The 24890-nt window shown below is 33.8% G+C and overlaps 1 protein-coding gene across 1 annotated transcript in view; it reads left to right on the top strand.

Annotated features, from left to right (window-relative positions):
- The window catches only part of RASA1 (RAS p21 protein activator 1), a 115322-nt gene that overhangs the window by 35796 nt on the left and 54636 nt on the right, over positions 1-24890 (top strand). The window contains exons 2-5 of the mRNA XM_019462830.2: positions 17126-17278; positions 18551-18686; positions 19333-19403; positions 23605-23722. Of these exons, the coding sequence (XP_019318375.1) occupies positions 17126-17278; positions 18551-18686; positions 19333-19403; positions 23605-23722 (478 nt within the window). The remainder of the gene's footprint in view (positions 1-17125; positions 17279-18550; positions 18687-19332; positions 19404-23604; positions 23723-24890) is intronic.

Genomic DNA, 24890 nt, shown 5'->3' with positions numbered 1-24890 from the left:
GGGAGAGAGAGAATCCCAAAGCAGCTTCTGAACTGTCAGTGCAGAGCCAGAGGCGGGGCTCAAACCCACCAAACGTGAGATCATGACCTGAGCTGAAATCAAGAGTTGGATGGATTAAGTAACTGAGCCACCCAGGAACCCCCTCTTTTTGTGGTTCAATAAGGACATTTTCTCTGTAAGCTACTCATTTATTAGCTTCTTAAAAATATGCCTAATGTGATGTTGATCTTGTATGTAGTTCTTAATTTTGTTAATTTGCTTTTTAATCTTACCAATTTTATGGTTAAATTCCACCTTTTTATTTATTTTGTCTTTTCCTATATTTTCTTGAGTCGCTACAGTCTCTGTTAATTTCAGATTTATTTACCTGTGGGTCTGAAATTGGTAATTTGTGGCTTTTTTTTTTCTTTTGATCAGTTTTTCTAGAGTCTGTTGATCTTATTAATCTAAGAAACAGCTTTTGCTTTGTGTTTGAAGTTTTATATTTGTTTTTGTTGTTTTTTGTTTGTTTTCTATTGGGTTCTGTCTCAGCGTGTGCCGTTAATTTTTAATTAAATGCAGGACATGTTAACATTTTATAGGGAATCTGAGTGGCAATTTGCTCACCCTTTCTTCTGCTAAACAGATAGAATGCAGTCTAATCACTTTAATCACAACATTTTAAATACTGCATTTTGCTATGCAGAGTCTTTGCTAGATTTCTTCTAGCTTCAGAATTTAGTAATTATCTTTAGAGGGGAATTAGTTCAGTTTATCCTTCAGTTCCTCTGTCTCTCCTCTATGATAGGAATCCTGGCTCTTTGCTCTCATATGTGTTTTACCAGCTTTGTGAGACCATCAAAAGCTCTGCTGGATTCTTTTCCTTCCAGTAGGACCCAGGCAGAAGACCTGGGTTGTTTGCTTGTTTTCTCAGCCTCTTTGTGACCACAGTTGGGAAATACTCTGAGGGAAAAAGTGTGGCTGCCGATGGTGTTCTTCTTCCTGTGAAATTCGGGCTCCTGACATTGTAACTGCCTCAGGAACTCTGGGATGATTTCAAATGGACAAACTTCTTTTTTTCTTTTTCTTGTATTTTATTTGCTTATTCTGCTGTAAGCAATGTTATAAGTATTGCATGAATACTTCTTGTGAAATAAACAAAAACCAAATAATACAGGAAAAAGTCTCTGCTCCCTCATACCTCCTTTGTTTTATTATCTTATTAGTAACCATTGCTATTATTTATGTATATATGTTTGCTCATAAATATATACATATATATATAACATATATGTGATTGTTATGAGTGTTAAGATTAAGTTTTCCAGTAGGCAATTTATATTTGTTATGTGGGGGAAAATGCGATGTGTATAAGAAAAATATGTATAGAGAAAGACAAATACCATTTGATTTCACTGATAAGTGGAATCTCAAAAACAAAATACATATAAAAAAAAGCAGACCCATAAATAAAGAGAAAAAAGTGGTAGTTGCCAGAGGGGCAGTGGGTGGGAGTATGGGCAAATGGGTGAAGTGGAGTGGAAATGGAGGCTTCCAGTTATGGAATCAGTAAGTCAGGGGGGATGAAAGGTACAGCATAGGGAATATAGTCAGCGGTATTATGATAGCATTGGATTGGGACAGGTGGTAGCTACATCTGTGGTGAGCATAGCATAATGTATAGTTGAATTACTATTCTGTACACCTCCAGTGTATCAACTAAACTTCAGTGAAAACAAATGTAAATAAATAAGGGATAAAATTATTCTACTACTGGCTGTCAATTCTCTCATTATGGTTTCTAAGGTCAACTGTTTACCACTTTTTAAATATATTTATTTATTTAACAGATACATTTTTTAGAACCTGCCTTTTACCAGCCACTGTTCTAAATGCTTTGGGATAAATAAACAAACATGAAGATAGCTTCCCCTTTGGAGGTTACATTTTGCTAGAAGTAGGAAGATAATAAATCTAATAAATAAGTTGTGCAAAATGTTAGATGTAATAGTGCTAAGACAAAAAAAAAAAAGAGGGAAAAGTTGGTCAGGATAAAGTGGTATTGCCGATGTTAGAAGGGAAGGTGTAATTAAAAAAATTTTTTTTAACGTTTCTTTATTTTTGAGAAACAGAGACAGAATGTGAGCATGGGAGGGGCAGAGAGAAGGGGAGACAGGGAATTCGAAGCCAGCTCCAGGCTCTGAGCTGTGAGCACAGAGCCAGACCCGGGGCTCAAACTCACAAACTGCGAGGTCATGACCTGAGCCTAAATTGAAAGCTTAACAGACTGAGCTACCCATGTGTACCAGGGAAGATGTAATTTTAAATAGGGTGTCTGAATAGGAGTCATTGAGGAGATTTTTTTGTGTATTCTTTTAAGTAGCAATGTAATTTTCAATCAGATGTGTCTAATTTATTTAGTCAGATCTCTAGCCATTAAATAATTCTGTCTTATGTAATCATAATATTGTACACGGCTACTGTGATGATCCTTGTTTGTTATGTGAACAAATATGTGCATTTAATATTTTGCTTTACTTTTATATTAACAGAATCATTATGATGTAAAATCTCAATCATCTTTGTGTATATTTTTTTCTTTTTTGGCTTCTTTGAATATAGATTGCCATCTATCTAAATTTATATATAAAACTATAGTTTTTATAGTTTCATTTTTTAAATAATTTATCTGGCGTTTAATTTGGTATTGTTTTACAATCTAAGTTGACTATTTCCAAACATCCAATTGATTGTTGTAGGACTATTTATGGAATACTTTTTGTGCTGTGCCTTCCATTATATAATTACATTTTTAATGTGATGAGGCCTTTTCTGGAATTGATGTGTGCATAGTAGTTGAAAGATGTGTGGCTGGTTGGGTACCTGGAGAGAAAATTTTAGCGGGGGAGGGAAGGGGGGAGAGAAGAAGCAGCAGGTGTATGTGATGTTTTGACTAGAGGAAAGACTTATGTTGTTGGCTGTGTCAAGTAATGTCAAGGAGTTTATCGATTTTGAAGATCAATTAGATTTTAGTTGGCTGGCTTGAAGTTCATTTCTCTGTGCAGAACTTAAGAGTTATCTGTAAGATTAACTGAAGAATTGCTGAAAGTATGTTAAAGGTAAGGAACATAGCAAACCATTAAGTAGAAACAGGAATTTTAAAAGAATTTCAAAGAATTCTCTAAGCCTGTTATTCAACTAAAGAAAAATTAATCTAGAGAGAATAGAGTTGATCATCAAAATATTACTAACCAGAAGAAAGATGTCAAAGCTAGGAAGTTAAAACATCTTAAACGTATCAGTAAAATGTAATAATGTTTGAATAAATAAATTATTTGGAAATAGGGTACTTGATAATGGAGCTGATCTTATTTAAAAACAATGAACCAAATGTTCATAACTAATGGAGACTGAGTGGGCTTGGCATAAGGAAATAGAAAGTAATTAAAATTGTAGTTATACTGGTGATGACCTTGTCTTCTATAGAACAGCTGCGGTTGTTGAGGAAAGAGGTTGGAATAGCTTCCCTGGAATCAATGGCTTCTTCTAGTCTGCTTTGATGAGGTGTTGGTTCTGAACCCTAGGGTTCCTTGAGACCCTTTCAAGAGATCTGTAAAGTTAAAATGGTTTTCATAACACTAAGCCATTATTTCCACTTTGTTGACACATTTGCACTGATGGTGCAATGCAGAGCAATGTGAGGTAAAATTTCTGGTACGTCAGTGTAAATTGATGTAGTGGCACCAGACTGTACCATTAGTCATTGTATTTGTCACTGCTGTATTTTGACCAAACAAACAAAACTGGTTTCAATTAAGAATGGTTTAATGTATGGGAATGTAAGCTGGTGCAGCCACTCTGGAAAACAGTATGGAGGTTCCTCAAAAAACAAAAAATAGAAGTACCCTATGACCCAGCAATTTCACTACTAGGCATTTATCCAAGGGCTACAGGTGGGCTGTTTCGAAGGGACACATGCACCCCTATGTTTACAGCAGCACTATCAACAATAGCCAAAGTATGGAAAAAGCCCAAATGTCCATCGATGGGTGAATGGATAAAGAAGATGTGGTATATACATACAATGGAGTATTACTTGGCAATCAAAAAGAATGAAATCTTGCCATTTGCAACTGCGTGGATGGAACTGGAGGGTATTATGCTAAGTGAAATTAGAGAAAGACAAAAATCATATGACTTCACTCATATGACTTTAAGAGGCAAAATATATGAACATAAGGGAAGAGAAACAAAAATTATATAAAAACAGGGAGGTGGACAAAACAGAAGAGACTCGTAAATATGGCGAAAAAACTGAGGGTTACTGGGGAGTTGTGGGAGGGGGAATGGGTTAAATGGGTAAGGGGCACTAAGGAATCTACTCCTGAAATCGTTGTACTATATGCTAATTTGGATGTAAATTTAAAAAAATAAAAAATAAGTTAAAAAAAAAAAGAATGGTTTAATGTAGGGGTACCTGGGTGGCTCAGTCAGTTAAGTGTCCAACTTTTGCTCAGGTCATGATCTCCTGGTTCGTGAGTTTAGGTTTGTGAGTTTGAGCCCTGAGTTGGGCTCTGTGCTAACAGCTCAGAGCCTGGAAGCCTGCTTCAGATTCTATCTCCCTCCTTCTGCCCGCCCCCCAACTTGCACTGTGTCTCTCTCTCAAAAATAAATAAACATTAGGAAAAAAAAAATAAGAATGGCTTAATGTAGCAGTAAAAATTATTAAGTTGCAGTCTTTGCATGTATGTTTTTTTAATATTTTGTGTTGTGAAATTGAAAATATACATAATACTGTATTTCTAAGTACATTGTCTTAAGGAAAAGCAGTGTGTGATTATTTGAGTTGAGAGCTGAACTACCTGCTGCCTTTATGACATCCTATTTTTATTATAAAGGGCAACAAACTATGGTAATTCAGAATTGAGCACTTAACAGATGTTTTCTTGAAAAAGAACAAAGTGAGTCTGTCACTTTAAGGAAAATAACTGGAAATATTTGGTTCTTTCAAGCAAAATTTGAGCTTTTAAGTAAAAATTAGAATTTTCAGAATCTTGTATCTGCGAGTTTGAGAATTTTGCACATACTTAATGATTTTTATGATGATCTTGATGGTGGTTGTTTGAGGTCCCTAAAACCTCAGGTTTAGTGATTTTCTTAAAGGACTAACAGAACTCAGCAAAGCTGTTAAACTCATAGTAACCATTTATTATAGCAAAAGGATACACATTAAAGTCAGCTAAGGAAGAAAGTGTATAGGTCAGAGTCCAGAAGAGACTAGATGTAGGCTTCTAGTTGTCCCCTTCCACTGGAGTCGGATAGACAGTGCTTAATTCTCCCAACAGCAGTGTGTGACACCACCAGTCACTCAGGAAAGCTCACCTGAGTCTTGGTGTCCAGAATTTTTATTAAGGGTTGATTCTATAGGTCTGGAGCCCCACTGTGGCTGACCTTAGTTACTCCATCTGTTTGATTCCAGAAGCCAAAGTGATACTATATGGACCAGGGTCCACACCATAAATCACATTGTTAATCATAAATATCTAGTGTGGCCCAGGGTTCTCAGTAAACAAAGACACTCTTTTTGGGCAGGATATTTCAGAGGCTTAGAGGTTATCTCCCAGGAACCAGGCAAGGGCCAGACATGCATACTTTGCACAACCCTCAAGTGTACTTTCTGTCTAGTGGTGATATAAAGAATGTGATGTTTTGATATTATAAAATATGTTGAAACTTGGAAGACTGTCATAGCTCGGTGAACTAATATTGCAAGTGACTGTTACATGATGCTGCAAAATATTCACGAGTAAATGATAGAGCAATGGATTTTAATGGAGTGGAGTATAGAACACTTGATAGGCATGGTTAGATACTATATTCGTCTAACTTATAAGTAACCTCATTAAGTAACGGTCTGCATATACTATGAACCACAGCAATAGCAGATACTAATTAAATGTAGAAACATGTATGAGTATTCAGATAATGTTCTCAGTTTCATTTCTAATACAACTAATATTGATGTATATATAACACACATAAACAAATTTTGTTTGGGTCCAGTAGTTTTTTTAAAAATGTGAAAGAATCTAGAGATCAAAAAGCTGGTCTAGAGGTAATAAAAGGATGAGATGAACAGACAAACAAAGGGAAGAGTAGGCTTGTTTCTGGGATCTCAGAACTGGAATCAGGGATTTGAATGCAATCCTGACTCTACATTTCCCTCTGTTTTGCCCTGTCAACTCACTCTTCCAAGTGGTGGGAAATTTAGCAAACACACACAAATCCTTTTTTTTTTTTTTTTTTTTTTTTTTTTTGACCATGCATCCTATAGTTTATGCTATCAGAGAACCGACTCTTTTTCAGTTCCAGTGTGAACAGAATATTTGAACATAGAGTTTGATTCTTTTTGGTTCAGTTACTCACCTTGGAGTGTCCTTCAAATTAAATGAAAGCTTCTCCAGAAACCATGATGTTAAAAGACCTCCCAGAGAGGGCGTGGGAGTCTTTTCCCCGAATGGGATGGCTGCTGAACAGGCAACTTCCAAATCAGCATCTTTGAGTTTCAGTAAGTTGGGTAGATAACAGATATTGTGAGAATTCAGAGTAAAGGTGTTTGGGGGACCCAGGTGCTGGAACACCATGTTCATAAATAAGTACAGAATCATGTTGCATCTCTTACTAATGGCTAACAGGCAAAAGCTTCCTTTAAAAAATGTAGTGTTTTCAATGAAGTATGCTATCTTCAGGGATATTCAGAGAACATACTTTCAGAGAAGTATACTTACTTTCTGGTTGACCCTTGAACAACACATGTTTGAGCTCCATAGATTAATGTACATGTGGATTTTTTCAATAAATACAGCATATAGTACTGTAAATGTTTTTTTCTCTTCCCTAGGATTTTCTGAATAACATTTTTTATTATAAGAACACAATATAGAATACACACAACATACAAAATATTGTTTAATTGGCTGTGTTATCAGTAAGGCTTGAAAAGTAAACTATTAGTAGTTAAATATTGGGAGGGTCAAAAGTTATATGCAGATTTTCCATTGTGTGGGGTTGGTACACCTAACCCCTGATTATTCAGAGCCAACTGTATGGAGTACTGTTTGATATCTAATGTTAGAATGCTTGATATGGCCAAGGATTGAACAATTGTTTCTGGTATTATTACATGTTATGTACTATTAAATAGTACCTTATGTATTATTAAGTGAGAAACAACTTGAGAAAAACAGTCTTGTTTTCCATAGTTTTCATATAGGAGTACTGAAGCAAATTAAATACTTACCAGCAATTATGGTTATTTGTTTTGCTTGAGAAACAGTGTTGATGCAAAATAAAATACACTCTGGGGGGTGGGGAAACCTAATTTTTTTTAATGGTTTATCTTATTTTTTGAGAGACAGAGAGACAAGTGTGAGCAGGGGAGGGGCAGAGAGAGAAGGATACACAGAATCCAAAGCAGGCTCCAGGCTCTGAGCTGTCAGCAGAGTCCAATGCAGGGCTTGAACCCATGAGCATGAGATCATGACCTGAGCCGGAGTTGGATGTTCAACCTACTGAACCATTCATGTGCTCCCCCAAACCCCTAATTTTAATAAATCAATAGGTTGATCCTTTGATTTCTGTTAATGTAAATACAGAATTTTAATCAAAATTATCTGTAGCTTCTTAGATAATTTATTTGTAATTTATTTGTAATTCATTGAAACTTAGCAAAAATTGGGATAGTAGACATTCAAATCTATCAAAGTAATATATTTTATTTTATTTTTTTTTACTAAAACCTTTTTTAATGTTTATTTTTGAGAGAGAGAGAGAGAGAGAGAGAATGCTAGCGAGCGTGGGGGAGGGGCAGAGAGAGAGAGAGGGAGACACAGAATACGAAGCAGCCTACAGACTCTGATACGTCAGTCCAGAATCTGACATGGGTTGGAACCTGTGAACCTCGAGATCATGACCTGATCCGAAATTGGTTGCTCAACTGACTGAGCCATCCAGGTGTCCTGCTAATACATTTTAAACTGACATTTTGTGGATAGATTTCAGAGAGCTATTAATGTTTAATTTCTTTGTGCAAGAATGCCTTGAGACCAGATCTATTTATTTGAAGAGACAAGCTAAAAGGGTATAAATTTAAAACCAGTATGAGAAATAATTATTAGCTTGTGCCTTGCTCTCCTGCCTTTAACAAACGCCCTCTAAGGTATGTATCATTGCTCTGGCCATGGTACCTGGAAAACAGTTCTTTCTTTAGATAGTTACTATGGTTATGCTGTTGAGGGCCTTTTGGTTTCGTAATGAACTTGAAGAAATGTAAGATACCAGAGTGGAAAAAAATAGCTTTTTAAAAGTCAACGGATAGCTAATTCTCATTTCTAGATAAGCAATAGACAAATGTTAAGTTTGATAATGATGAACATACTTCAAAACTTAAACCTCTTTTTCTTTTTTGACTTTCTCTAAATTCTGTATCTCTCTCTCAAAGATAGACTGGAGCCTTTTGTGGTGGCCTTTGAATGCCATGTTGAATAGTTTGTCCCTCATTTGCTAATGGATAGCCATTTGTAGACTTCTAAGTTATTAGAGTAAAATGATTAAGCCTATGGTTTAGGAAGAGCCTACCAGGAAGATGGATCTTCCCACAGTTGTAGGAAGAACAGTGTGAGAAGAAAAGAGGGCTTGGAGTATTCGAGGAGAGAATGGAAAACTGGAGAATAATTTGTATATTGCAACTCCAGTGATGTTGATGTGATCTACAGATTGGCACTAGTTTTATGGCTAGAGTGATAGGAAGGAATCAAAGTTGGTTTTGAAGTTTTGAGTCTGAATGTTAGGAAGGATGCTGGTGCCATTAACAGTATAGAGAAGCAAGAGGAAGAGGTGTGTGTGTGTTTGTGCATATGTGTTGGTAAGGGTTATTGCTAATTTTTTAGGTTTGGCTGTATTGACCTTATGTTGAAGATTTTAGGTACTTGTTAGGCCTGATGCTTAGGAAGAAAACGAGCTTTAGTGAGAAGAATTTGGGAATCATTCTCATAGTAGTTACAGTTTGAGCTGGCACGGAAGGACTGATATTTCCATGAGTAAGAACAAATAAAGAATAGAAAATTCTGAGGGAAAAAAAATTCATGGGAAGTGCTTCTGGAATGACCTTTGGCTACATAATCTTTCCACCCCCCCCCTTTTTTTTTTTTTTTTAAGTTACATAGGAAAAACTCCTTGAGAAAGTGCAGAGAGAGAGGTGCTTACAATGTAGTAGGTGCTTTAAAAATGCTTGAGTGAATAAACGTAATTTGGTTGGGAGATAGGGGTTTGAGCTGTGGTATAATGGTATAATGCCCCCCATAGGGTTATTGCTGGGACCAGATTATAAAGATTTTTTTAAGGTTATTTATTTATATTTAGAAAGAGAGAGAGAACAGGGAGGGGCAGAGAGAGAGGGAGAGAGAATCCCATGCAGGCTCTGTGCTGTTGTTAGTAGTTTCACCAACCATGAGATCATGACCTGAGCTGAGATCAAGAGTTGGACACTTAACTGACTGAGCCACCCAGGTGCCCTGGCACCAGATTAGAGAATAAATTTTAGGAAATCTTGAACTTTTAAAATGTTCTTTGAGATACATTTCTGTTTGAGGAACTGAAAGACGTTCAGCAAGTAAGGTTTAAGTCTAGTCTAATTTGAAAGCATATATTTATTTCCATTTTTTTTTCTGATAAGAATTAGATTTGTAAGGAATATTTTGAAAGTTTGAAGTATTCTCCTGTTTTTATATCTCTATATAACCATTTTTGGCCTGTACTTTTCCCTCTGCCTGTGACATCTTTGTCACCTTCTCAGTCTCTTGCTTTTTCTGAATCAGTTGCTACTCATCTTTTAAGTTTCCATTTGACCATCAGTTTTTGTTTTTTTCCGGAAGTGTATACTAAAATCCTAACACTGATGTTTTACTCCGTGCCCACATATTCTAGTACTTACTGGACCAGATATCAGTTGCTTGGTTTGTCTATATTCTCCACAAGATCATAAATTTCTCTGTCATGGTGTTCGGTGGTGTTCTCCCATGTAGCACAATGCTTGGCCGTAGTTTGTTGGAGATGGAGAAGGCAATGTTAGACTAAAGTTTGCTTTTAACCTTCAGATTCAGTATTTTAAAGATATATCTTAAAGGTTAAGAAATGTTTTAGTTGCAATAGGTAGCCACCGAATCATCATTACCTTCAAAGTTTTAGACTGAACATTGTGAAAATTGGAGAAACAATGTTTCCTTTTACATAAAGGATTGCTTTAAGGTGGTTTACAACTATGTTGCCTCAAGGTATTGGACCAGGGGGCCACAAGTTATTTCCTTGCCCTGTTTTCCTACCATTATGACCCTATAGTTGTTAAGGTTCTAAGAAAAACTCAGCTGCAAGAATTGAGAGTTTTTGAGGCATGAAATTACATAGATATAACTGATTGAGCTTGGAGGCAGGAATTGATGTTAGCCTCCTACTAGTAGGTATTAGGTATTGTGCTTTTTATGTTTGTTTTCTTCCTCCTTTCCTTGTCTTTCTTTTTTCTTCTCTTCTCTTCTCTTCTCTTCTCTTCTCTTCTCTTCTCTTCTCTCTCTCTCTCTCCCTCCCTCCCTCCCTCTCTCTCTCTCTCTCTCTCTCTCTCTCTCTCTTAAAACATGTTTGATTAGTTCAGAACATTTTTAGAGACAGTGTGGCTTTTTCTACTCTTCATTGTCTGTTATCTACGGTGATGGGAGTTAAGGGTAATGAGAATGAGGCTATCTTGATTGAGTGCCTTTTAATATATACACTTTTGTCTATGTAAGCATTATGTTGATACCCACCTTTCATATGTTAGTTGTTCAGCAGACTGAATTTTTGGATGAGTAGATCACATGGTAGTGCTTTTCTTTAGAAATAGTTCCAAGAATTAAAACTCTTTTTACCCTGTAAGTATGTACTTGGAGCAAAATGAAATAGAATTTCTGCCCTTGGTTTGAGCTAATTTGGCTTGAGGTATATAACTAAATACACCCACACATGTTATTTGCCTGAACACAAATATACTCAAGATACCTAGCACATAAGGATAAACATTACATATACCTAACATATACATAAACATTTTCCCTCAAGTTTAAGTGATACATTTAGTCTGGGCAGGTATACTAAACCTGTTACGTCTAGTGGTTGTTCAAATGAATTTACTCATGACCAAATTTTACTCTCTCTGCATAGTGATATGAAAAAAGAGACCAAATAAAGTCACTTGGTATAAAGCATAATTACTTTCTCATTCACTTTAAAAAGTAGGTTTCTTTTCCTTCATCAGCTCAGACTTGGTGACTATAAGAATTCTGTTGAAAGGAAATATGAGGGCTTTAGGAGATGTATATAAGTTTTATTAAATTTTTTGTTAGTATCTTACCATCTTGAAATAACTGATTTAATTTTAGGAAGGACAAAACATGTATAAGAAAATCTGATTAGCATCTTTGAGAATTACAGAAAAACTTTAGGAGTTTGTGGTATGATCAGGCACACAGAATCCCAAGTGATGTAGGTGACAGAAGAGATTTCTTGGCAATTGGATATCTGCATACGTATTTCTCTGTAAGAACTTGGTGCCTGTCAGTGATATAATTAAGAGGAAGAGCATAGTGGAAAGTAAAAGTGATCTGGGAACTTCAGTTTAGTTTCCTTTTTAGAAGAAGGAAGTCTGTTGATGGTGACACTATTTAATTGTTTTCTAGTAGTAAAACAGTTTCCATTTAGGCTTGTCAAGTTAGTTTTAAGTAACTGTATAGTTTGAATGAAGTGTCCATATTCAGACCAGCTGGTTTTCTCGTTGCATAGGAAAATTGTATTATTTTTCCTGGTCAGGAGAGACCAACTAAAGAGCACAAAGGCCCCTGTAAGACCCCTCAAAAGTCCTCCTCCAGTGTACAACGTGAGTCTATAAAAATAATTCATGTCATTCCAAATTTGAAGGTAAAGTAATTCCTGCAGCTTGTCCAACTTGTCTCTTTTATGGTTGACTTTTTAAATATATAGTATCATCTTGGGTGTTAGATATTTTGGATAAACTGATTATGTAGTTTCTAATAAAAGGATATCAAGGGACTCTGTATCTGCCTGTTCATTTCTCAACTTTAAGAAACGAAACAAACAGGGCACCAGGGCAGCTCAGTCAGTTAAGTGTCTGACTTCAGCCCAGGTCATGATCTCATGGCTTGTGAGTTTGAGCCCCTCATTGGGCTCTGTGCTGACAGCTCAGAGCCTGGAGCCTGCTTTGGATTCTGTGTCTGCCTCTCTCTCTGTCCCTCCCTGCTTGTGCTTTGTCTCTCTCTCTCTCAAAAATAAACATTAAAAAAAAAAGGAAACAAAACAAATGAACATAGGGCAGGGGATGGGGGTGGGGGAAGAGATCAAACCAACAGACAGACTCTTAACTATAGAGAACAAACTGATGATTGCCAGAGGGGAGGGGGGGGAGGGGGGGAATGGGTTAAATGGGTGATGGGCATTAAGGAGGGCATTTGTGGTGATGAGCACTGGGTGTTATGTGTAACTGATGAATCACTAAGTTCTACTCCTGAAACAAAAACTACACCATATGTTAACTAACTGGAATTTAAATAAAAACTTGGGAAAAAGAATAGATTTCTTAAAAAAATTGCGAAGCTAGCTGAGAAAAAAATATTTACTTTTTAAATTTCCTGTTTTCCCTACGTCCTTAAAAAAAAGAGAGAGAGGGGTAATTTACTTTTAAATAGGAGAACATTAGATATTTTACTATTAAAGTGCTATATTAATAGGGAAATTTAAGTCATAGTATCAAATGCATACTGGCTTTGTCATCCCTCCAAAGAATAGATCCACTTGAGAAAGAATGGAGCTATCTGAGGCTGTTCCAGAGTTGCCAGGAGAAATGGAAGAATTTCTAGTTTATGAATACAATGGCACCTCCAGTCCCACTTAATGTATAGGGTTCAGAAAAGGAATTTTGGGGAAAGAAATTTCCTCTTAAAGATGATACTTTAGCAGAAACAAAGATTGGTTTCTTCTTTTCTCTACCCAAAATTAGCTGGAAGGTGAACAAAACTGGAAAATAGGAAGGTAATTGGGGCTTAGGTTATCTACAGACTAATCATCCATTATGCCACAGTCTTAAAATTTGAGATTTTCATTGATGAAATTTGTATTAATCTTGTAGTTTTTACATGTATATATAGTTTTATATGTATTAATTCATTTAACAATAACATCAAGCCAACCTCCTATGAAGTAGATAACTGTTATTATATGCCTTTTATAGAGGAGAAAACTGAGGCTCAGAAATTAAGTCATTTGCCCATATTTGTACAGCCAGGTGTCAAAGGTTCTATTCAAACAGAAGCACCATGGCTCCAGTCTTTATTTAATCATTATGCAATTATAGCCTGTGTAGCAGTTTTTCATTTTTATATATTTTTAGAGGAATTTAGGACAAATACTTAATTTATTCTAAGGTTGAGATGGAGATTGTTTTCCATATTTCACAAATGATGGTAAAGGGGTGCAAAATGGAGAGGCTGGACTTGACCCTAGTCATGGACGTTTCTGGTAAGTCTTCATCTCACCACTTGGTTTCATCTCTTTTGAAGACATTTAGGAAACGTCAGTGTAGCCATCCTTCTTTCAGCTCTGTCATACTAAATTATTTTCATATTCTTTTTAGACCTAGTTAGCAATCCTCAAAGATCAGAACTTTCTTATTATGGACAATAAAGAAGAAATTTTCGTCACATTTTTTCCAACATTATGGTTTATGATTTGACACTTCTTCCTTTATTTAACAAATGCTTTTAAAATTAATATTACTCTGTGCCACGTACATTCTCTGAGTAAAAATTGCCATAAATGTAATAAGCACAGTAATAAATTTACCTTAGATAATGCCACCCATAGATACTTGGTAATTTCCTGTTACACTCAGAAAGAATATCCTCATATCCAATACAACACCAGTTAATACTTAGGTGTTCGAGATACTCTAGCCTCAGTTGCATTTCTTGTATTTGGTGTTTTTTTTTAACTTCTTTGAAAACAATCACCAACCAGCAAAACTACTCTTAACAAGGTACAAGACTTTGATTGTAAATGAATAGTGGGGATGATTAAAGAGATTTTTTCATTTCCTTGTAATGTTACTGTAACTGTGTACACTTAGGAAGTGTAGCATTTTTGTTAAATTGAATCTTAAACTAATGTCTACTAGGGACATAGCTCCTGTAGGAGAGTGTCATATCTTTGGTATGGGGGTGTGTTTTGAGAAGCCATATTCCACATTATTTTTTATATAAAATGAATTTTACTACAAATTTCAGAAAGTTAAAGTATTTTCAGCATTTTTTTTTTTTTTCTCCTGGGGTTAAATAGAATCTGAAATGATCCTCTGTGAGAAATTGCCAACCTAAGTATTCTGAATCTCCTGATAGGTGAAATTTTTATGTTTATCAAAAAGGTCCTGGGTTCAAAAGGGGTTGAAAGACACTGTTTTAAAGACCCAAGGACTACTGCTCATTAGATATAGTAATTTAGGTCCTATAACTCTGTGAAGTATTTCAGTCAAATCCTATCACGCTGGATTTGTGATCTACTTATAAAATATTTGTTTTAGCTACATGTCATGATGCTATCTGCAATTATAATACAATTATTATTTTACCAAGTATGATACTGATTTTTTTTGACTTCCAGGTTTTTACAGTTTAATTAAAGTCGTTTTTATGCTTCAATAGTAGCTTTAAAATTGTTGTGCAGATATATTTAAAATATTGTTATGATACACCTTGATAATTTGAAATAAATAATAAAGATAATTCAAGAAAGTCTAAGTTTTGATTAAGATAATTCTTTTTTTTTTTTTTTTTGTAGAACAGCCAGAGATTTTTAACCGTGGAATTTCAAAACTTTTAAAAAAGGATCAGACTCAACTACATGTGTGCTCATCCAGCCTATTACTGGATAACCTAATTTGTAATCATAATCAATAATTGACAGGTGTTTTTTTTACTATAGTTGACACACAATGTTGTATTACTTTCAGGTGTACAACATAGTGATTTGACAAGTTTATGTATTATGCTATGTTCACTACAAATGTAGGTACCATCTGTCATCATACATTGCTATTACAGTATCATTGACTGTTATGCTGTGATTTTTGTTCCTGTGACTCATTCCATAAATGGAAGTCTGTATCTCCCACTCTTCTTCACCCATTTTGTTTATTCATTTACAAATAAAAATAAAAAAAATACATGTTTTACATCATGTATTTGAAGCTTAATGAGCTTTTGGCATAAAGGGAATTAGTAATATTCAAGAAACAAAGCTATTTATTTAGAGTAATGTCTGTCTTAAACTGAATACCTGTGTTAATTCCAGAATCTGACAGCATAGAGGTAAAAACTAAAGATAACATATATATCTTTTATATATCAGTAAAGGATTTTATTCAAGTATTATAAATTAGTAATTGTGTGACACCTCATGGCCTTGTGTATCATCTCATGGTGGGTTCAAAGATGAAAGATTAAATACAGCTTTTTAATCTTGATATTTTGGGTAAAACATAAGAGAAATTTCACAAATGTAACACACATAAAAGAGGGATTTTCCTTAAAATTGTTTTTAATTTTTGTCTGTTCAGTAAATAAATCTGCTCTGTGGTATAGCTACACTGCTTTAGGTAATGTACCAGTTTCATATTCTAAGGACATGTTACATGTATTTTCACAACTAAATAAATTTCTACATAAATTTTGTCCTGATCATGTATGGTTAAATTTTAACTCCTCAGGGAACTTTTAATCATCAATAGTCTAAACTTTTTAGATTAAAAAAAAAAAAAGCTGAAAGTTAAATTTACTTATTGATAGCCTCTAAGATAAAGAAGATTAGAATTATAGAAGAATGCAGTGTTGATTGGTCTTTCCCTTCTCCTTTAAACTAGCAGCTTTTTTTCCTAATAGGTTAAAATGAAGCTCCATGATTTTTTTCATTGCTTTATTTTAATTTTATGTACAGACTTCAATAAAATGGGTTGGTTTTTAGAAGAAAACTGAAAATTCTTTTGAGAATTTTTTTTTTTTTTCATATAAACTAATGAGTCAAGAACAGTAAGTTTTCATTATAGCAAGTTTACAAAAGCAGTCCTAGGACTATAATAGTTTTGACTGTTGACTTACAGCCAGATATTAAATGTATCACTGGGATGTGAATGTTTTATTGTCTTCCTCTGAGTGTCCAAGATAAGATTACAAGTACGAAGGTTGTACCATGGCCATGTGAAAATTCCAGTATGTTTCTAAGTATTCTTCTGTTTATATCAGTCCATGAGACTTTTTTATAGGCATAAATTGGTAGCATGGATGATGCTACAGTCATTTGTTTAGATTATCTGGTAATATAGTTAGGTAGAATATATTTAAATTGAGAGTAGGAAAGTTAAAGGAACAGTGGTGTTATTTATTTTCCACATGTTTGTTGAATACATTTGAGGAATTAAGATCAGATGTGTGCTTATGGAGTAGATGATCTTAAGAACAAGGGGAATAATCAGCTTCATGTTGAAATGGGGAATTAGAGTAGTAGTCTTTAGATAGTATCATTCTGTTTTCCTGTTGTACGGCACAGACATAAAGGGAATAAAGTTTTATTTTCTTACTGGATCTTTGTGCCTTGTTATATCAAATCTTGGTTCCTCAGTATATAGAGAGGTAGTAAATTAGTTGTTACCATTTGTCCATCTTACTCTTATTTTTCTGAATTAAGATTTGATTGTAATAAGTGTTTGTATCTTGACCAGGTAGACAATCCTGGAGGTAGAGAGATGGGCAGAAATGGAAGCGATTCGTATGTGAGATGATTAGTCCTGAGCTTATAGAACAAATTAAAAACTGAATAAATGAACTTTTTTGAGAGACAGAAAGTTAATAATGGAGTTAAAATTGGAATAACCGGTTCATAGCAAAAGGTAAATGTTTAAGTTACATGTAGGTATTTAAAACCTCTAGTAGTATGTTTTTCAACTACTAATAATAATGTTCTGATTGCTATTTGCATTCTAATCTCACCTTTTTCCTCTTAGGTGGTATCATGGAAAACTTGACAGAACTATAGCAGAAGAGCGCCTCAGGCAGGCAGGGAAGTCCGGCAGCTACCTTATAAGAGAGAGTGATCGGAGGCCAGGCTCCTTTGTACTTTCATTCCTTAGCCACACAAACGTTGTCAACCATTTTAGGTAAGTATTTATTTCTCTTGGGAGACTGTATAATACAGTGATTTTTCTGTAGTGTTCTTAAATATACTTGCTTTAATAAAAGTGAATGATTCGGCAATATTTAAATGATGGGAAAGTGATTTGTTTTCAGTTAAGTGATTGAAACGGATGATTATAGAGTAGATATTATTGAATGCTTGCATTTTTTGTTTAAAAACAGATTACTGGGCATTACTATGCTAATCTCAGATATAATTATCACTTTTAAAGTATAAAGAATTATAAAGAAACTTTGGTAAAGCAGAAATAAAGAACAATATATTTTTAAATACAGAGTAACCACATTGAGGAAACAGTATTTAAAGAGTCAAGGTGTGTGCCCTTTAATTTATTTTACTTCATTGTTCTGAAATTCTTTGTAATCATTCATGTCAGTTAAAGGTATACAGATTTTTAAGCACAGATATCAAAGTCTGTATAAATATATGTACCTATATTGTCTTTAATTTTATTTTTATGGCAGACATTGGGAAAAAAGTCATATAGTGCCTATACCATTAACTGATAAAATGGTTGTATACCCTTGACTTTTAGATTTTATTTATTTATTTATTTATTTATTTATTTATTTATTTATTTATTTATTTTTAAGTTTATTTATGAGAGACAGTGACAGCATGAACAGGGGAAGAACAGAGAGAGAGAGAGAGTGAGAGAGAGAGGAGTAGAGAGAGAATCCCAAGCAGGCTCTGGGCTGTTAGTGCACAGCCCAACTCTAGGCTTGATCTCACATATTGACTGAGTGAGCCACCCAGGCGCCCCAATTTTTAGATTTTAAAATGAGTTTTCAAAGTACTTTATACCACACATAGAATGTGAAATTATTATAATAATTCTCTATAAATAAATGTAAATAGTTCTCTATAAATATTTGAAGAGTATATAAAGCTACTTTTAGCCAGAGAAAACTTATTAAAATTGCTATTCAGTCTTAAATATAAAAGGTGAGCAGAGGTATCTATAGTTAGATTTATATTTATTGCAGTAAATTATGTAATGGGTTTATAAGTCAGATAAATATTTTGTATCAAGTATATACATATATGTTTTTAGAAGAAATAACCTCAAGTAAATTTGCATTGGTGAAAATATGAATAAGTGATACTTTAAAACAGGATGTAGATAAAAGAGTATGAGAATTAGAGATTTAGCATTTCTAAATTTAGAAATTGGTCTCCACATTGGCTCTAAAGATTTTTTTATACTGTATTTTTTTTTTTCCTGTACAAATAGGATTATTGCTATGTGTGGCGATTACTACATTGGTGGAAGACGTTTTTCTTCACTGTCAGACCTAATAGGTTATTACAGTCATGTTTCCTGTTTGCTTAAAGGAGAAAAATTGCTTTATCCAGTTGCACCACCAGAGGCAAGTAAAACTTGAATAAAATATTTTTCAAAAATTTATTACTTCACTTTACTAATGAGGTTAGCTCTTGTTCAGTTTTTTATGGTGTTTATTATAATTCAAGAAATACCATATTGAATTTTAATTCTGTCGTATTAGCAAAACTGCCACCTTCTTTAAAAAAATAAAATAATTTTTCTGTAATTTTGTCTTTACGTTTCTAAATTTTTTTTTTTTTTATAATACTGTATGGTGATAGCTTAACAAATATTTTTAAAGGGATGAGGAGGAATCACTGATCGTATAGGACTAATCCTGAAGTTGCCGTAAGATTCTGAAATGCCTTCTACTTCATTAGAAAAAGGTTAATTTATATTTTCTGCGTAGTTCATTTAAAATTAAATGGTTACTCCTATTACTTGATACAAACATTGGTTATACAGTTAAAAGAATTTGTAAAAAAGCAGCAACAGAAACAAGACCAGCATTTCTAGGCTTTAGGTATTTATAGCCTGAGTAAAAAATAGTTTGACTGATCCTGTGGTGTTCATAATGTGGATTTTTGTTGGTTTTAACTTTATGTGGACATAACCTGATTTGACTTTGACATGAAGAGATTATCTATTGTAAATCTTTTTTTTTTTTTTTTTTTTTTTATGATTTCTAGCCAGTAGAAGATAGAAGGCGTGTTCGAGCCATTCTACCTTACACAAAAGTTCCAGACACTGATGAAATAAGGTATTTTATAATGTATTCTCATTTATAGGCATTTGAAACAGGCATTTGACACACTTGGAAAACATTGCTCTTGGACTAGGAAGGTTTTGGAATTTGAGGAAATAGCATTGTAGCAGGATGAAGGTACCTTTAATATTGAGTTCATTGTTCCTGTACTCTTGTGTTTGGCTTATTTGTTCAGAATATGGATTTGGATCAGAGTGGCCACAGTGAAGATGACAGAAATAATTCAGCTTTTATTAGACTATCTCTGACAAAGTAAGGATAATTGTTATATTCTGTACTCTCCTTTAATTTTTATTACTACATGGCATTTATATCTTAACTGTAATTTGTACTTAAATGATGACCAAACTTCTATTTTACATGATGGGTGAATAGTTTAAGTGTGGCATAGAACTACAGAACGTGATAATCTTTAAAAATTATTTTTATATAATTTGATTTATATATAATTTGTTTTATTATTTTTACATAAACTGATTTGTTATATAATTTGATAATTATCAAATATTCAGTGTCTTTCTGTAAGCTCTTTAACTTTACAATAGAAAATTTATTTCTTGCTGGCAAAATGTTTACTGATTCTGAGTATACAGCTTCTCACTGAAATCAACAGCAACATTTAAAATACAGTGATAACTTTGGGGCATAGTGAAATTTCTAAAAATAGGATAATTTAAAAAAGACTCAAGTATCTGGAATTTCAAAATAAGGATTCCATTTTTATATGATTGTCCACAAAATAACTTCTCATTTAGTTTTTATTGGCGTACCTTTATTTGTGATCTAAGCGGGAAAAGCAAATGAACGAAAACGAAGGAAGGAAATGTATACAATAATGAAGAACAATGGTGAACTACAAATTCAGGAAGTTTGGATAACTTGTAAATTCCCAGTGAATCATCTAGAACAGCAGTGCTCAAAGTGTGATCCATGTAACTTCGAGGATCCTTGAGATCCCTTTAGAGGGTTCACAAGAACCAAACTGCTTTCTTAATAAGACTAAGATAAAATATACCCTTTCCACTGTGACATACATGTACACTGATGGTACATGAGCAACGAGCAGAGCTGTAAATCTATTAGGACCTTAGGACAGATTAAGGCAGGGGCACCATAGTGTATGGTGTTCTTCACTGCCACACACTTAGAGGTAAAAAGTATCAACCAGTGTCCTCTAAGGTTTTTCTTGGTGCAACTACAAAATGTATTTTATTAAATCTCAACCCTTTTAATATTCTGTATGATGACTATCTTTTTAATCTTCTCTGTGATGAAAACTGGTGTGATGAAATGGGAAGTATGCACAAAGTGCCTTGGCTGCATGAGTGGAGCATTGAGTTGAGAGCTGAGGTAGCTTCTGCTTTTGTGTATACCACATATACTTAATAGAATGACTGACAGGCAAACTATGGTTATTCAGACTAGAGGATTTGACTTTTCTTTTCTTCTTTTTCTTTCTTTTTTTTTTTTTTTGTTTTTTTTTTTGGTAAAGTGAGTGTTTTATGTTACTTCAGGGGAAATAACTGGCAGTATTTATTGCCAATGAGAAAATTTGAGCTTGGAATAAAAAAATGAGGATTTTAGAAACCCTGTATCTCCCATCAGGAGTTTGACAGCTTCCTAAATATAAATAGTTCATGATTTTTCTGATGAGATTGGTGGTGATATTAAAAAATGTGATGTTTTGCTTGTGTAAAATGTATTTATGTCTGAAAGGTCTACATAGCTCAGTGAACCAATATTTTCTAAATGAACAATGCACGCTGTTAAAGAATTCTGCCTGGGTAAAGATCCATTCAGAGTGCAAGATGGACAAATACATTTTACTGGAATGGGATGCAGAAAGTTCTTGCTGCAGTTTTAGAGTCCACATTACAACTAACCTTCGAGTACCACTTGCTGAGCTTTTGATGTTACATCATAGAATATCTATAATTATGCAATCTCAAAGGCTATTAAAATACCCCTTTCATGACTACATATTTTTTGTGAGGCCAGATTTTTCTTCATATACTTCGGATAAAAAAACATAAAGCAACAGATTGAATGTAGAAATAGGAGAACCGAGTAGTTTTCAGTTGAAACAGATGTTGAGATTTGCAAAAATGTGAAATAATACTGTCACAAACTTTAAAAATATTATTTTTCATATTCTTTATGTTATATATAATGGGGTGTATTTTTTTATGAATCAGTAAATACTTTAAAACATTTATATTTTAAATCTAATATGATAAATCTAAATGGGTAGAACTTATATAAATAAAAGCCTTTTAGGTTGTCAGTTTTTAAGAGTATATAGGGCTCCTAAAAGAACCTCAAAACTGAGAACTACAGGGGCGCCTGGGTGGCTCAGTCGGTTAAGCGTCCGACTTCAACTCAGGTCACGATCTCGCGGTCTGTGAGTTCGAGCCCCGCGTCGGGCTCTGGGCTGACGGCTCAGAGCCTGGAGCTGCTTCTGATTCTGGGTCTCCCTCTCTCTGACCCTCCCCCGTTCATGCTCTGTCTCTCTCTGTCTCAAAAATAAATAAGCGTTAAAAAAAATTAAAAAAAACAAAAACAAAAAACCTGAGAACTACCGATCTAGGAAGATGAAAATTTAAACAAAATTAGCATGTGCACCCCAAGATCAAGAGTTGCATGCTCCACCAACTGAGCCAGCCAGGTGCCCCTAAGTCTTTTAAAATTTGTATATATCTGTGAAGTTTTTTGTTTTGTTTTGTTTTTAGGTAAAAACATCTGAAGAGTAATGAGATTTAATAAGGCGTTTTAACCTTTTTTGAGGAAGAATGCAAAATAATACATAAAGAATCTTGTGATTGTATTGTTTGTGCTAGTAAGCTTTTTATTTTAATTTTTTTTTCATTTTTGCATGATAGTGTTCTAGCAACAACAAAAGTCAAAATTAAAAAAACAAATTCTCTTATGATTACTTTTGACCAAGAAATGTAACTTGTCACTTCTCCTTTCTCTTTTACTTCTTGTCCATATGTATTCCTTTTTTTACTCATAATTATTATTTTTTTAATGTAGTTGTTTAGGAGGTTGGTTTTAGAAAGGAATAACATATTTGGCTAAGAGGTAATGTCTGCTGTCTGCTGCTCATCAGTGAGTGAAATATTGGTCACTGTTAACAAGGATTGTAGTGTCAAGATAGAATGCAGTGTATGTCATGCTCATTCATATAGCAATCACCCAAAGTATTGTGTACAAGTTTTCTTTTCTTGAATTTGTATAAGAAACAGGCTTGAGATATTCCGGAGAAAAACGGTTTTCAGAAGTATGAGAAAAGATTTACTTAATGGAAGTTTGGTTTCTGAAAATTAAGATTGAAAGGAAAATTGATTTTAAAAAAATATTTGACAGACATGGATATAGATGTAGGGTTAATGGTAGCAGCCAATCAATCTTGAAACCTTAAATGTTCAGAGGCATTCATTCAGGCTTAGAAGGACACTTAAGCGAATTACTGATGTTGATAGATGGCATCAGTATAAAACTAACTTACTCCTCCTGTGATTTGGTGGAGGTTGCAAACATCTAGATTCCAAGGAAAAGAAACTAGTTTCTGTGTTTCCCTCTACTCAGAAGTTTGTAACAGAAAAAACATTCATACATTTTCAAATGCTTTACTACCACTTTCAAACAAAAAGAATGCTATGTAGTATCATAGGTATCTAAGTAAATTAATCTTAACGTTCTTTATGAGAAAAATATTAATTCTCATAAACATATGCTGATTAGACTAATGGTGCTTATTCAAAATAAAGTTTTTCCAAAGTAACTGTGTCTTGTTTATGTGTAATGAATTAACTATATTATGATTTTATATCTAAACCATATCTGAAAGATAATTACACAGAAGCTTAAATTTTTAAGTCAGTTTTCTTGGAGTTACACCCTAAAGCTTGTAATGCATATATAATTATTGGTTACAAACATTCCAATTTGAATGTAATAATAATCCAGTGGTGCAGATACCATTTACACGTGATGAAATTAAGAGTCAGATTGTTAAGTGGCTTCAAAGTTTTACATTTAGATGATGCCAGAAACAGGACAAAAATCCAGAGTGTTTGACTTTAATTTCTTGCATTTTCCAATATCATAGTATCTCTTGTATTACGTGATTAGTCAATTTTCCCTGTTTAAAACTTTAATTCAATTTTAATAACTTCATAATTGTCACTTTCAGTTTCCTAAAAGGAGATATGTTTATTGTTCATAATGAATTAGAAGATGGATGGATGTGGGTTACAAATCTAAGAACAGATGAACAGGGCCTTATTGTTGAAGACTTAGTGGAAGAGGTGGTAAGTTTTGTTCTTTTCTTCTCACTCTCAGAATTGTCAGTGTTTTGTACATTTTTGGAACTTGTCCATAATCATGGAAATTAGTTGTGAAACATTTTTTTTTAATGAGAAACCTAATTCCTAAGTACAAGGAATTTTTCATTAAAATGTATTTACTGTAATAAATGTTATTTTTTGTAAAGACCATAATTAGGCTAGCATGTTTTAATCTTTAACTGCCAATTTTCAGAAAGTTTTTATGAGTTTCTAAGAATAAAGAACATTAACATTTGTGCTTATTTGTATCTCTTTTTGTCGTCTTGGTGGTTTTTCTCTTAAGTGACATTATGTCAAACTGATCATGGAAATCTCATTCAAATAGTTGTCCATGTTTGCTTTCAAATTCTTCATCTCCCAAATACATGTATAACTTTCTAGTAACTTTGGAAAAGCTTAGTTATATTACACATACATTATCACATGTTTCTACATTATCAGTATTTCCATTTTCATTGTCACCACATAATATAGTATTAGAAATCTTATCACTGTAAATAATTGTGCATTTCTTAATAGCAGGTCTGCATTCAAACAGCATTTGCATTTCAGAGATACTACTCAGTATCACTGAATCATATCCAAAATATTACAGTTTTGGAATTCACCCTTCCTTTTTGGATTTGGTTAGGGTGATGGAATGGTTTCCTTTTATCTTTCATAACCTTCAGAGCTACTGTTTTTAAAATATGTCATGAACCTGGTAATATTCTGAAACCTGTGCTTTGATTATTGTTACAGGAAGACAGCAGGGGAGAATATTTGTTTTTGTTATTCTTTTGACTAATAGAACTTGATATGTAAAAGTAAAACATACTGACAAAAAGTGGAGGGAGGTTGAGGAAATGGTATGATAAATTCCATACACATAGTTACTTAATAGAGGAGCTGGCATTAGAACTTCTAATTCCTAGGTTACTATTTGGAATTTTACAGTAGGAAGGGATATTTATTCCATATAGGCCAGAAGTGTTCAAACTGAAGAATCTCACTGGTTTTACTTATGAAATTTCTTAGTTAAAATTTTTTATGTTGGATTTTTTTTTTTCTCCTTGCTATAACCCCCTTTCCCCCAATTTTCTGATTATTTGAAGGATTTATAGTATAGTTTAACTTTTCTTTAGCTCTTGAA

This window comes from Panthera pardus, unplaced genomic scaffold, assembly GCF_024362965.1.
Source record: "Panthera pardus isolate Hobbes unplaced genomic scaffold, ASM2436296v1 HiC_scaffold_2, whole genome shotgun sequence".
In the NCBI taxonomy this organism is placed as follows: Eukaryota; Metazoa; Chordata; class Mammalia; order Carnivora; family Felidae; genus Panthera; species Panthera pardus.
Note: the sequence above shows the minus strand (reverse complement) of the source record. Positions and strands in the feature narration are given on the sequence as shown.